The following is a 15,421-nucleotide window of genomic DNA, read 5'->3' on the forward strand; positions in this document are numbered from 1 at the left end:
GAAACCCAAGAAACTCAATATGCCCAGCGCACACACAGGATGCAGACAGCCGTCAAGTGGCCGCCTGGCTGCCTGGCTGGTTGTCCAAGGAGTCCAATGAGCCGATTTGCTTTGCGAACGGGTGCGGTTTGGTTTTGGCTTTGGGTCTGGGTCTGGTTCTGGGTTTGACTTGACCCAAAACGCTTCTCCAACTCACCGGTCTGCGGGTAAGAAAATGATGAAATTCTCGAGGCTTGTCTTTGTTCTCTTTTTTTTTTTTTTTTTTTTTTTTTTTTTGGTGCTGTTGCAACTCATTATTTTGCGGTTGAAGAGGCAACTTTTGTTATGGCGTTCAAGTGCATAAACATCTTCCTCTTCGCCTTTTTAAACGGTAGACGATATATACACTGATGTTGTTGTCATGGCATAATCTCCGAGGCATTAATACAAGTCCAAAGTCTTAGTCAGAGATCTCCAGTGAGATGAAAGCGGTTTGGTTCTTGTGGGTGATGAAATGATCGTATTTGCGGTCACCAGTGACCGAAGCTAACGGAACCCTCGTTTTTCTTAAATTTATGGCGGACTTTGCGAGAAGCGGAAGATACATTTACAGCGCGTTTCAGTGAGAAAAGATATAAAAGTTTATATCTCAAATAAAAGTATTTGCAATACAAGCTTTGACTAACTAACTAAATACACTATATCTACAACATTCATTTGTATAACAGTCTCTAAATGTGAAATTATTTTATTTATAGTTTCTGTTGGCCAAGAAACTTCATTTCCGTACCATGATTTCCATTGCTGTCAGTTTTAATTAAAGTTAATTTACTGCCCAAAAGCCGGGTATTCAAAATTTCAATTAATTATGAAAAGAGATGATAACGAAGTAGAATGGAGTTTAATTATACAATCAGCTAATCAAATCACATTGCTGAGTCATACTTCAGAAAAAAAGTTTCTCCGCAGCTTGGAAATAACATTTACACTTTCTGGAATCTCGCTCAAGAAATCCAATCCATATTCAATCCAACTCAGTGGTATCGATGCAAGCCCACAAGCCCGGCTTAGAGATATGCAAGTTTTTCAATTTACCGCGATTTCCATATTCTTTGACAAATTTCGTTGCCAGGTGGGGGGAAAAACTTAATTAGGCGTCTCTCTCTTGTTTGCTGGTGGGCAGACTACTGCTCACCTGCCTCCTCCTCACCGGCTTTTCCGCCATCGACAACGCCTCGTCGTGTGTTTGAGCTGGTTGTGTAATCGCTGGAGCTAAGCAAGAAAACAAAACAATCTTGGGCCTGACACCACACTAGGTAGATAGATTAAAGGAAATACAAAGAAAATCCAAGAAATCTTAAAAAAACAGTACAAGTTAAAGCAAATTTAACTGTATGAAAACATGCAAAAATGAACTATGTATTATAATGAGCTATCCAAACATAATTACTAATTTTCTAAGCAACATAAGCCCATGTATCTTAATTTATTTAAGCCTCTCCAGCAAGTATCTTAAGGTTGAAGCAGACATCTAACGACTCTATGAAGTTTCACCCAACTAATAAAATATTCCTCGCCCCGTCTAGACAAAATCCAATGCCAATCAACATTGCTATCTAGCCAAGGTGTTAACATTAGAAAAACTGCAAATAAATAAATAATTAAGCAGTAATTACAACATCTGAACGGTTGACAGGGAGAAAATGCAAATCACAAGCTACGACATGAAAAAATTGTCGACTAATTACAAAGAATCTTACGACAAAAGTGTAAGTGATAATTAGAAAGAGGGAGGAAGGCAGGCAGGCAGAGAAGCGGAGACGGAAAAATAAATCAAAGAGCAGTAGACAGAGCGTCGATGATTAAGAGGTAATTACAGCATTTAAAAACATTGCCGATTTCACTTTTTCTAATGCAAAACAAAATTAAAAACAAACGCTTCAGACTTGACCCACTTATCAAACAGAGTGACTAAGTCAGAAGAGAACCGAGAGTTGAATAAAATTGAAAACCAAAATATCCAAAGTGTGTACTTGGCGCAGAGTTGGCTCATCAAGTGCGTTACGCCCTCGTGCGTATTTCTCTCACGACCAAGACCCAATTTTCGATGACAAAAAGAAAACGAATTCTCATTGAGTCAACATATTGAATGTCTGCTATGCGTGGTCTCGATTACAATGGCCGAAGCTGAAAGGCAGCCAGAAAATCTAACAAAGATCTTGCCGGCAATTATACATAAACTACAAGCATGAGCACATATGTTTCTATAAAAAAAAAAAGCTGTGGCCTTAAACACGCAAATCTCGTTGGACTTTTGCCTAGGTTTCTGCCCACTGCCTTCGGTGCACTTGAAGTAGTTCATCGAGGTGTACCACCTACGAAAATATGTGTCTTTAACATGGAAAGTCCATCGAAGGTCTCCTTTCCCTTGGCGAAACTATCTGCGGTGTAGCTAGCATTGGGGGAAATTCCTCGAAATCTTTTAGGAGAATACAAATTTAACATTGAGATTTAGACACTTAACCGTGTTAAATCTTAATTGGTTGTCAACTGAGAGTCTTGGTTTTTCCTGACGCTTTTGTTAATTAAATAAGTGCGTGGATGATGTCGTCCCATAATCAATTTCAATTGAAGGTGTCAACCTAGGCCCAACTGAAATAGAAACTGACGTAGGCAGACTTAATTGCTTGCCAGATGAAAATTCGCCCAGAGATCGAAATTCGCGTGGTGAGAGATAAATCAAGGCAGCTCATTTAACAAAATTGGTACAATAAAACTGAATATGCCGGTATAGAGCTGTTTCACTTGTTCATTCCAATTATTCTAATTTAATCCAAAGCTTACCCAATTGAGAGGAATCTTGCTATTATCCCGTCGCCAAAACCTTAATCACAGTTAAGTAAACAGATCGACTCACCGAAACTGCAAATAGAAATGAAAAAGGAAAATTAAGATCTTGTTCTGAGTAATTTGTGATTAATTGATTCGACAAAGTGCTCAAGTGCTAAAGGAAATGCCATTTTCAGTATTTGCCTGAGATCTACTCCAAGCTAGTCAGTCATGTGCCGTTTTAACCCGGAAAAATACATTAACTACTATACTAGTGTGTGGAATGGAAGCGCAGCAAATTTTGCCAACTCTAGTAGCGGTTATTTCGCTAACGAACGGCTATCTGCTTCGTTTATCTATATAATCAATAGCAGATATGCTATGGAAATCAGGCATTAAATTTACATATCCAGTTTCCCACTCCACACAAAATATTTGCAGCCACATTTCTTCACAGCGACACTTGGCTACAGCAATTAACTAATGTTTCTTTTCATTTTATCGCTATCAAGCTCAGAGATAAAGAAAAACTATGAACTGATAATAATTGACCCTGATAAGAATATTGAGTGTTGGCAGAGAAGGAAGGAAATAGAGAATCAGCATTAGAATTAAGTAGCACGTTTTTATACGTATAGCAACAATCAGCTGATTCTTTACAGTAGTTTGAGCTTAGGCTAGATCAAGAAACCCTATAACTACATAGCCGCGCTATATATACTATATTATACTATAGGCGCATGTTTCATATGGAAATACTGAGAGAACTGTGACGCACTGCGCTCCCAATGGCTCAATGCTAAATTTAACAATAGAGAAGAAAATGTGTAGAAAACCAATTATTATTTTGCGTGTGTCGTCTCTCCCCACAAGTTTTTGTGTTGAATAATCAGCTGATCGCACATCTCTGAGAGACACCTGCTCTATCGGTCTTGTTTTCTTGGCTTGGTGGGGTTTTCTCGCGGGATTCATCTCGAAATTCATTGGAATCGTAAAGTTTGTCACCAAATTTAGGCAGAAGTCCACAAAGGCCGTGCCTTCAGCTTTCTTCAACCAGTTTTTTCTCGGTGATAACCAGCGTGATTTCTCATCAATGACGTAGAATCATCAGACAGAACCGGTGTTTTGTCGTATTGCGACTACGGTGTTGGTGATAAGGCGTTGGTAATCTGATATAGTGAAGTTCAATCATTCCTTAACTACAAATAACCCCTTTTTTGTTTATTTCAGTAGTCTTTCAAAATGCCGTCAATAAAATGTTTATATAGAAGGTAAAACTTTTGCACTTTGGTTCAGTTTGGTTGTCCGTTTTATTCCGTTGATAAAACGGGTGAGTGTTTAGGCATTTGACATGTGCGTCTAAGTGTTAAAATTGAACAGTCTGTACTTGAAAGTCAAGTAGTCATGGTCGGATTTTTTCTTGTTTACTCAAGGGACTCAAATTGATTCAAGTACTCGTCTTAGTTTGGGAACATTAGATCGAGGCAATGACCCAAAAAATAAACATTCTTCGGGTAGGTCCGTTTACGTTTGCACATAAACAACATTTTAAATAGTAGATAATATAACACAATCTTATAAGACTATGTAAATATTTAATCTGGTCTAATAAGCTGATGAATAAACGGATGTATTAATGTTTTAAGATCACTCTACTTTAGTACGGATTTCTCCCACATTTCATCGGGAATACTTCACATATTCTTCGTTCTTAACAGCCACTCAGCATTTTCAGTTTGATAGTTTTTCTTTTTCTTTATTGCCACATTTCATGCAAATTGGTTTGGCCCCTCGAGGGTTGGTTGGGGTCACCTAACGGCTCTTTCATCGCTGTTTATTTGCCCAGACCCAAAAGTTACTCGACTTCTCTTGAGACGAGGCCGCATAAACTTTTGCGCACTTCATAAAAAATTGCGCAAAACAAGGTAAACAATGAAGAAAACTACAAAATAAATACTTATAATAATAACATTTTAGGGTCCGTTAGGAAACCCCTTGTGGGCCAATGTGGGTTACTTTTTTATGACACTTTACCCCAGGCCGGGTGAGGGATATGAATGTATGAAGATCCATATGCAAATTTTGCTACTTGGCGTAGGAACAAACGAATCACACCTGAGGGCATCGCATAATTGTGTCACTGTGAGTGAATTTCATTAGAATTTCTGAGCAGGCTTTCATCGGAACCAGCCAGCACAAAAAAAGTCATTTAATTTTCTGCCCTGAATTTGCATAAGCTGATGAGTTTTGCTTCTGTCTCGAGTAAATATTTACAGATATATAAAATTGGAGTTTGAATAACCCAGAAAGTTACTACGAAATAAGTGCAATACCTAACAAATTTTCTATATACAAAAGAGTAACATGGCCTTAAGCATTCGAGTTTAATTAATTGCGTTTCTCAAATCCAATTAGCACCCAACGTAAACTTTCGAATGCTAAAATGTAAAGATCGTTTGATAACCTTCTCATGGAAATGAAAGATGAGTTTCGGAACCCCGAATGGACGGATTTTTCGGGGCTGCGGGCAAAGACAGAACATCACTTTAGTGAAATGGAAAGCTAAAAGCAAAACAAAAGCCCACAAAACGTGTTTCAAATTGTATGCAGGCCAGGCAACCAAACAAACAAAAAAAATTTAAACAGACACTCTGGAAATGATTAACAAAACCGAAAAGATTAATAGCGATGGTTAGGCGACCTGAGACAACCACGCGTTGATTAGCCGGCCCTAGGGCAACAACCAGCGAGGAAAGTATCTGAAAGATACATCTGGGAAACTGCGCTAAGTATCCTAAAGATACGAAACAGCTTGTCGATAAATTTCTCTGCATCGTGTTTTTTTCTTGCTACATCTCAATTCGATTTCGTGAGGAACAAGAGTCTGTCCAGTTTTAATGTGAGCCAGCTTATTCTAATCTTCATTTAGGTCCGCAGATCGTTATCAGTCCCCCAAATCACAAATTGGTTGGCATTATAAATTAGTCTGGTCTGAAAAGCTCTTCGCTTTGTACCAATCCACTACTGGCTAGTGTTCTTCTCTGTTTTATATTCCTCTATTGATTGTTCTTGAAATATGTTGACTTTGAAAAGCAGAAGCGAAAAATAGAACAAAATTAGAATACGAAATCCGTTTATGTCTATCCTCGAGCAGAATCTTTGAGTAGACTATCCGGGCAAAAGGTCATTAAATCGATATTTGCTTTTAGGAATACAATGTTAATGTTATTTTAAGTTTATAAAGTTATGTATGTATGGAATGGAAAAGAAGGCCTTATAAGAAGCAAGATCTGTATAGATTTCCTCATATTTGATAACAGGTGTCATATAAGTACGGACAGACGTACTTTCTCATTCTAAAAATTAATCTCATCTGCCGGCTGGCGAATTACAATTTTGTTTATAAACACTCGAGAGCGTTTTAAGAGAGAGATTAGCGGATTTTTGCGTGAGAGCAAACATTTGTCAAAAAGTGTGATATAATACTTAATTCAGCACACGATTAATACAAGCGATAATTTACACTTAATGTCAATGTACTCGACGAGTGTGTAAGTCAGAATTAATTTATATTGTTTTAAATGGAGTAATCAGCATCAGCTGAGATCGCTACTAAAGATTATCAACGTGCCAACAAAGTATAAACATATGTATGTATGTATGTGCCTAGTTGTGTTTCCGCGCCGTATGGTGATTTCTTTATAAAACAAAACATTATAAAATATATCTTTATGGATTATAACACGTGGAATACCGTAATAAATAATAAACAATTTGTCGCTTTCTTCTTAAAACTGTTTAGTAACACAAATAGATTTTACCTAATTTTTTAATTTGGTTTTATTCGTTTTGATAAGTTAAAAGAAGTGTTTGAGGTTTTAAGGGTTAACATGATGTAACGTTTCTAACTTCTCTTCCTTTCATATCTCATTTATATTTCTATTCATTTATTAAAATCCCATAACTACTCAATTTCCGCTTTAGATATCCGTCACTTTTGTGCTCAGATTTCAGCGGTTCGCCGCTCTCAACTTCTATTTATTGCCAAGGACATTATTGCAGAAGTTCTCACGCACACACACTCTCTCAGTTCGGCATCCTTGATGCTGCACAACTCCCTCACATCTCTCGCGATGTTGTTGCTTTTCGAAGGGGTGGGAAAGAGAAACTCCACGATGTGTATACCTTTATGACAGACCAAATTCATACGTATGCACCTTCATACATATTCTATACGTATGTATATTTCGTACCTTCGTTCGTCTTAAATCAGCGGATCTCTGTTTTGGTTTCTGGTTTTCTCAATTTTCTTGCACACCAAAATCACCGATATTTCTGTTATTTGTTAAACTGTTAAACACTTTAGCATAGACGCTTTGCAATGCTAATTATTAAAGCGGTTACAATAAATTGTAATTGAATTTTATTATTTTAGCGGGATTTGTGTTAGCTGGCTATTCCATTCATTGAACAAAAAACGCGTCTGGCTTTGATTTACCGTTGTGCTGCGACGAATTTCACTTTCGACTCGCGAACGATTTGAATTGGATTGATTTGGTTTTGTGGAGGGGGGCTATGTTATTCGAATTCGATTCCGTGTTTTGAACGCCTGCAGTTCTCTAAACGAGCCTCAAACAATGCGCCCGTACAGAAAATATTGAACCTCGCTGGTTATTCCAACTCGTCCGCTCCGCACAACCGCACAAGCGCGATAATTTGAACCGAATGGCAAGACAGAAACCGAATTCGAGTGGAGCAGCTGCAAAGCAAAACCAGAAAGCAAACGCACCCCGAGCGTCAGAGATGCGTCGTTGCGGCGAAAAAAACCCGTTTCTGGCGGGGAAATGTACAAGCAAAAGCTAAAGAACAAAGAACTGCGTGAAACTGACCTATGTTTAGTTTTTGATGATATGTTGTATACTCTAAGTACGTACTCTGGGGTTTTTATATTTAGTTATCTGTCATAATGTTTTAAATTTTGATTCTTGTCCATACAAATATATAAATACATTTATTTATAAACACATAGATGCATATATGCATTTACAAATATCTAAGTACAGTAATAAAATTGTATTATTATTGTTCTAAAATATGTTGTATCAAATATGTTTTAGTTGTCCTTGTAAATTCTATTAATAAATGCACATAATCTATAATTATTTATAATTAGCCATCTAGCTGGTTACCGCCAAAGAATTGCCATTACTGCTGGCTGAGTAATAACAAACTGAGAGAATAAAAATTGGAGAGTGGAGAGTGTTATGTTTTTTCAGAAAATGTTGCTTGAGCAATGTTAACTTAACAGAGCTGCTGTCATGGAGAGTTTATTTTAGTTAGTAGTGTAGTTAACAGCGCTGCGGGAGGTTGCCACAAAAGTCGCACTGTTAAGTGAACTGGGCTTCTGTTATCATTCGTTCATTTTCGAACGAGCCCCAATAATAACATAATAAATTACTAAAGTTGATATAAAGCCGGAACTGCTTTGGCTTGACTTAATGTCACCACTGATAATGCGTCAACAAGACAAAGACTTGGGGTCTCGCAATCTTCTGCGGCACATTTCAGTTCTTATCAAAAAAAAAAGAAGAATAACCCAGAAAAAATAACCAGCAGCCGCAGCAACAACAACGTTTTGTTTATTCAATTTACAAGATGCCAACAGCTGGGACTAGAAATCAACCGATGCAGCAACTGAAACTATCCGAAGTTGCTGTATCCCTAACTAAATTTATGTAGAATATGTATATGCATGCTCTTAAAGATAAAATAATTAAAATAAATACTATATATTTATAAAAACTTCTTTTTGGTTTGGCCATCAGATACGAAATCGCTTGCAACTTTCTGATTACAATACAAACGTCTCCCCCAAGTAAGAACATTCTTTTCAAGAGTATAAGAAAAGCAATCCCCAAGAAAACAAGAAACCAAAACAAGCTCACAACTTCACAAGAGAAAAGATCGGCTGGAAAATTATTGAGGATGCCGCTGGAATATTTATCAAACGAAATCGATGATAAAACGCGATGAAGACATATGGCTTACCCGACTTCAAAATCGACATGATGTCGACATGACGGATCGTATCGCCCACATATGAAAACGGGGTCTGTCTCAAAGTCTGCGAAAGTTAAGAAAAATAAACAAGAATGAGAACGGGTGGAGAAATTTTAGAATTTATTATATATAAGTTTCGAATTATTTTCGAATGAAATTAAGGACATGTTTAACTGATCCTTAGCCATTCCTTTTAAATATTAAGAACAAACATAGTGACACATTTTCCTCTAATTGTTGTACAACTTGCCGTATGGAATGGTCTTCCATCTAGAACTCTCCCACAACTCGCTGTTGTTGCCCCAACATCAACTTGAGGTTGTCAGAGACCTGAATCTTTGCACATCAACAGATCCGCTCGGGCCAAAAACGCCTTTTGAATGATAAGTCAAAACTGCGGAAAATGAGAAAGAAAAACTTAAAGACAAGCACCCAGTTCCATTAGGGCGACTGAGGGAGCTGTGGACCCCAGAGCAATGTTGAACGTTTTGGACATATCTTTCGTTTACAACATTTACGACAGGAAGAAATCCATCAACACGATTCTTTTGGTCTAGGCCTGCCTTCGGGCCAAAAGACTTTCCACAAGAAAAGGCCAAAAGAGTGAGAGAAAAAACATGAAATAAAAGTTGCATTCAACACTCGCTTTCTTTGCGAGTCATGTTGTAATGGTCGCTCAAGGGCCTACAGACGACTGGTCGACCCTTTAGCATTAGTTAAAGCGTACACTGCAATAAAATGTTTAAATAAGTTGCTATCAACTATTTTTAATGTTTTTACGATGAAAATAAACAATTCCAAAAATAGTTTGCAATCTTAGTCGTCGTCGTATATATACACAATATGTTTAAGCTAAAGGTGAGCTTAGAATGATATAAACAACTATTGTTCCAAGTGCATTTGCACCCCATCCTTAACCACCAAAGCACATTTTACACTGTCACGGGAAATTATTTGTTTAACATGCACGGCGCGTTTAAAATTACATGATGATGAGCAGCGTTTATCAAAAAAACATAACAAAATCAAGGCAAACCAATGGGTGTGCTGCAACCGAGGGGATTATGGACCTGTGCAGCTGCATTGCAGATCCTACGCAACTTTCAGCCTCCACTTCGTTTCTTCTTGATTACAAGTATATTTAGCTGCCTGTCTGAGGTCGTCGTCGGGGTCTTGATTCAATCGAACGAGCGACGAGACAACGATCCCCCCTTTTTTTCGCTACCCCGCCGAAGACCCACGCCCCTGGGCAATCATTGGCGCTGGCCAGCCAGCCCGTGATGTCTGGCGACCTATGCTGATTTCTCGGAAAGATGGAATTATGATATTTCTTGTGGTCACTCGATGATGAGTTGCCATTGTCTCATCGCTACTGGTAGCGAAGAAAAGAACTTCTGGCTTCTGTTGATTCTTCCACGGATACCTCCCACTCTCACAAAATGAATGGTAGACGGGCGGTTTATTACTTAATTGGAGCGATCGGAGGAAATATTATAATTGGACCACACTGCAGTTTGAAATGTTCGGTTGAGAAGGTGAATAAGGAGGAACTCTAAAATTAGTAATAATTAATTTTAATTCTTGATTTTTGGTTAGTCACTTAATGATGAATTCATTTTTAAATAGGTATGAAAAGGTATTAGAGTTTCGAGTATGTATGCTGGTTACCTTAGGTTAAACTATACACTATGACCCTTTGATTTTAATCACAAACTAACTACCTTTTACATCACAGATTCCATTAAAGTGACTCACTCCTTGTCTGATTCGCACTCAAATTATAATGGGATAATTAAAGCTCATTACGATCAGGGAACGGGAAAAACTTTTTGCCAAAAGAGTCCGTCTCCAGACAGTGTTCCACTTCCTTGGCTCTGGCTCCATAAATATCCGAGTCGGCAGCGTAACGTAAATCTTCATTTAGTCTGGCTTGTTCCGAACTTTCCCTTTCCCCAGCTCCTTTCCAACTCCCCCAATCCGAAAGTTACGCCCTTCGTGGATAGTGGGTTGAGCCCAAGTAAAATTATATCTGCTCGCCACTCTGCAAATGTTGACAATTAATCACAATGAGTATGGGTACGGGTGAACAGTGCGCGCCAAGTCGTTAGCTCCGCTGGAATGCCCTATACCCAAGTACTTGATTATAGGGGTAACAATTTATTAGCTATTTGAGTTTAATAAGTGTGTAAATATTTATGGGAATAAATAAATAGTTTCCCAAATTTGTTTACTAGTTTCATACTACTACTTTTGGTAATCTATTTATAATTTGTTGCAGTTTTGGCTCTGTACCTTACTTATACTTTTACGGTCACTCTGTGACGAAACGCACTGCACTCACTCGGTCCGGTTTATAATTTACTCGACTCGAGATACCAATCCGTATGCTCCACCCCTTCGCACTTTCCGACACACCCATGCTCCATCCGCACTTGAAGACTTGAACTTAATCGCCTCAGAAAGTGGAGATAAGACTAAATCCCCCCATTTCCACTGCCCGGCTCTCATTACCGAGTAACGGTTGATGCACGCATAAATTAATTATTTCACAGGGCAATCAACGAATCAAATCCGAATCTCTCCAACTCGATCAGAATGCTAATGGCCAGATTCAGAACCAAAATAGAAATAGAAATGAAATGGGGAAGAGTAGCTCAGCGAAGAAATGTTTTGGTAATGTAAACAACTGATCAATGTGTTGGCGATAAGATACTCTTGAAACTAAGTTCTATATTCCGAAACGAATCTCAAGTACCCAGAACCGGTTAAGCTGGAAGTCCATGACAGCAACGCATCAAACATTAAGACTAGGTTCAAAGTCCATCCATGGGAAATCAAAGTGGAAAACGGTCTTTAGGATGAAATATGTTAAAGTTCTTCGGGGGTAATGAGCAGCATGGTGGGAAATGTTTAAGAGCAATAAAATAAATTCCGTTATGTGTGGCAAGTTGATTTATTGGGGGTCAGCCTTAGCCCTCTTCAAAATAGCAATCAAAAAATTTTCCATCTTTGACTGCAACTGGTGTTCGGGAAGCTATTCACCCAGTAATTCGATATCATGCTATACGCACATCAAAAGTTATGTGGAAGGGAAAACAACAAAAAATAACGAGTTGATTTGATTTTTCACGATTCGAGTAATGTCAACGAGTCGACTCGTTGGTATCACAAATTGAGCGAAAAGAAAAAAATTGCGATTTTATAAGGCAATCTAGGTTTCAAGATCTATACAAATGCAAGAGGCATAGCTTCAAGCTTAAGTATCCAAAGATATTTATGATTATAATTAGTTAACTAATAACTTTTCCAATTATGTTTCCTCATCACTTGTTACAGCCTTCGCGCTCTTCCTGATCTTGAATAATTCAAATTTGAGTACGAACATGTATCGGCGCAAAAATAGTCTTCGCCACTTGACCTACTCTCTGTGCGATTGGCGTAATTAAAACCTTCGAATAGAGGTCTTTAAGTTTACAGTCCAGAAGGCACGAACAACAAGTGCGACCCAGACATAGACCTTACACAATCGCCAGGGGGAGATCAACCAAGCGATCCCGAGCACCGACCGACCCACATACCATTTACGGGCCAAAAATATGAAAATGGGAAAATTACTACATTTTCTCGGTACGAGCAACATAATCGCAAAGTAAGTGAAATTTCTCAGTTTGCCCAAGTTGATTTGCGTCATTCCAAAGGTCGCTTTCTGCACACCCTAATGGGTTAATTACGGATCAAGGGTTAAGCTGCTCGCAAAGGTTTTTCCAGCATGCCACTCTCGCTGTTTTTTATTACAACTTTGAAATATTTGCCTTTTTCCCAGTCGACGTACTGGCGTAAACACAAGGAAAATAGAATGCATCGTAAAGTGTTCTCACTTTCGGGTTGCATTCTTCTGCTCTAAAATAGCGTAAAATTAGCCTAAAAGCGCATAGAAGCCTTCACTCCCACGGTTCGTTCACTCAACAACTCGGAAACTATAAAATGCACGCGTTGCAGTCTAAGCAAAAAAAAAAAAACAAAAGATTTTTCTACAGGCTCGTGCAACGCAAACAGCGAGGGCAAAATACATACATTTTTCAGGCACGCACTCGGATGAGCCAGATGGTTCGAAAAACTTTTCCGAGGCAGGAAAAGCGTGAAAATAACGGCGCCATATAGGGTTGGATATTATGATCTGAGGAAACTGTGTGAAAACGTAAAAAGTGCAAAAATAAACAGGAAAAATTGGGGATTTCTTGGGCAGAATCTGGTAATCCACGATAATTTAAATTGTTTTTAAATTTTGTATAAAATCAATGCATTGGCCAGCATTTTCCTTCAGTTTTTTTAAAGTTAAGAATTAAGTGCAATTTCCCGTTTGACAGTACAAATATTTCACAGATTTAGGTCGAATGAAAAGAAAAGGACTGAGATTAAAGTCCAAGCCAAATGCTAACCCATTCAATTTATGTGCATTTTACGAGCTTTGTATATCAATTTCAGAGCGGGGAAATTGAAATGCGAAATTCACTCCAGAAAACTTAGCAACAAATACAGAACGACTCAGGGAAAATGCTTGCGAAATTTATTTACAAGCTGAGCCACCTTTTGCATGTGTGTGTGTGTGTGGGTCGGGCAACCTTGAACTTTTGCTAGTGGCAGGCGGAGATTCAGCCGAAAGTGACCCAGCCTCCTAGTCCTAGTGAATACCCATTAATTTTAATGTGCACTCATTTGAGGGTTGTGCGGGCAGGGGCAGCGCAGCACCTCATCTGGAATTAATGAGCTGCTACTACTGATGCATCATCAGTACATCAGTAGCCAAAGGGGGGAGTCTGCTCCATCCCAGATATATGTATGTGTATGTACATCTTACGCCTTTCGATGCGGCTCCCTGTCTTTCTGTCCCTCGGTGTTTGCAAATGTCAGACACTCAATCACGTGCGGATTGCCAAGATGCGACAGACTAAATGTGGGCAAATCGAAGAACAGACCAGCCTCTTTTCCGACTTCCCTTGGGATTCATCTGTCAGTGGCAGGCTATTAAGAAATAGTAAAGATATGCAAAGCCAGCTAATGATTGATGTAAAGGGATATAAAAGAATGGCGAGGATAGCAAACTTGAAAGGCGGATTTGGCCTGCTTAAGTGGTGTAGAATCTCTACGTCTTCGGAATTCAGCACATATTGAGGTTATATTAAAATTATCTATACAAATCATATCAATAAAGCCCCTAAAAATCATAACTCAATTTTAATGGCATTCATTTTAATGCTACTTTTCCTCACAGCTACCCATTCTATATTTTCACATTAAGCGACATCATTAAATTGGTCATCTCACTCAAAAGCGCATAAAATGTTTCATAAATTTTCAGCGAATTCGTTTATACTTCCATATAACAATCTCTTAATTGAGACACTTTCCGTTGACCGGCAATGAAAAAAGGAAATTAATTCTTGGAATGCTTTATACACCTGACAAATTGTAAGGAGAACAAAAATACTCAGAAATACAAGAGAATATCCAAAGATGATTCAATATATTTAAAAACGTTTTTCCGTTGTTATCTTTGCAGTACGCGGAAGGCGGTTTCGGATGAAAATGGCCAGCTGAGAGTTCGTACGTATGTACGTATGTATCTTATGATATATTTCACATTACTCAATTAATTTGGTGGATAGCCGGACGGGAACGGTGCCAAACAAAGCACAAGGAAATGGGAAATCGCCGGGAAGGTCAGCAACCAGAATCCGGGGGAGAGATCTCGCTTTTGCCTATTAATCAACAAGTGGACGAGTGTGACATGTCCAGGCAGGCGCGGCTCACACTTTATGAATCGACGGACATTGTGAGTAATTTATATCATATGTATTATATTATATTATATATATATCTATCCAAGCGAATAACGCACATGGCTTTTCGAGTCACGCAAAAGTTTTGTCCAACACTCAGAGTCATTGAACGTCCAAGGCGGAAATCACAGAGAGTTCGATAAAAAACGGAAGTCATCGCATTGTAAAGGATAGCAAGTAAAAGTATCTTATGGACAGATTGCATGCCAGCAAACTGCTGCGAACAAAATATTCCCTGTCCAGGAGTAAAAAATGAGGATTGGGCGATCGGACGATGGACGATGGAGCTACGAGGTTTGCGTGCCAAACTTTTCCAGCTAAATTAAATTATTAAAGAGTCTGCCGGGCCAAAAGGTGGAAGCAGGCAAAATTCATTGCCGGCTTTCACACGCCACAAAAGAAATGCTCTTTGTTGTTAAATTTTAAAATAACTATTTATTTTCTAATGAACATTTTCAATTTTATTCATTGTTCGTTAATTGTAAAGCAAATCAAGTCAGCCCAATTATCAGCATTATTGATTTATATAAAGCTAACTTTATTATTAAGCTAACTTAAATGGTAAACAGATATATAAAAAGCTCAACTTTTCTTATCTAAAATGAAATAACTCATCAGTTTTAATTAGTTTGAAACTCTTTCCGACATGGGAATTTCCTCCTATTTATCGGCATGCCTCCACGCGAACTGCAACAATTAACAAACTTTGTCCA

General features: G+C 38.3%; 2 protein-coding genes across 11 annotated transcripts in view; one reads left to right on the top strand and one right to left on the bottom strand.

The window, feature by feature from the left end:
* The window catches only part of LOC6732311 (dual specificity tyrosine-phosphorylation-regulated kinase 2), a 49,018-nt gene extending 41,448 nt beyond the window's left edge, over positions 1-7,570 (bottom strand). For 2 of the 6 annotated variants that reach the window (XM_039291220.2, XM_016178283.3), the window contains exons 1-2: positions 7,062-7,570; positions 2,897-2,901 (exon numbers count right to left, since the gene is read on the bottom strand). The gene's annotated coding sequence lies outside the window, so the exon portion shown is untranslated. The other 4 variants (XM_039291222.2, XM_039291219.2, XM_039291221.2 and 1 more) reach the window with 3 other exon arrangements.
* Positions 1-15,158, top strand: part of LOC27207580 — a 41,130-nt gene extending 25,972 nt beyond the window's left edge. The window contains exons 2-4 of one of the 5 annotated variants that reach the window (XM_039291223.2): positions 14,429-14,480; positions 14,535-14,701; positions 14,756-15,158. In XM_039291223.2, coding sequence (XP_039147157.1) covers positions 14,429-14,480; positions 14,535-14,701; positions 14,756-14,762 — 226 coding nt within the window. In that variant the 3' untranslated portion in view covers positions 14,763-15,158. Of the gene's footprint in view, positions 1-14,137; positions 14,338-14,428; positions 14,481-14,534 lie in introns of those variants that run through there. The other 4 variants (XM_016183265.3, XR_001600480.3, XM_044922350.1 and 1 more) reach the window with 4 other exon arrangements.
* The last annotated feature ends 263 nt before the right edge of the window (positions 15,159-15,421 follow it).

Source organism: Drosophila simulans, chromosome 2L (genome assembly GCF_016746395.2).
Source record: "Drosophila simulans strain w501 chromosome 2L, Prin_Dsim_3.1, whole genome shotgun sequence".
NCBI lineage: Eukaryota > Metazoa > Arthropoda > Insecta > Diptera > Drosophilidae > Drosophila > Drosophila simulans.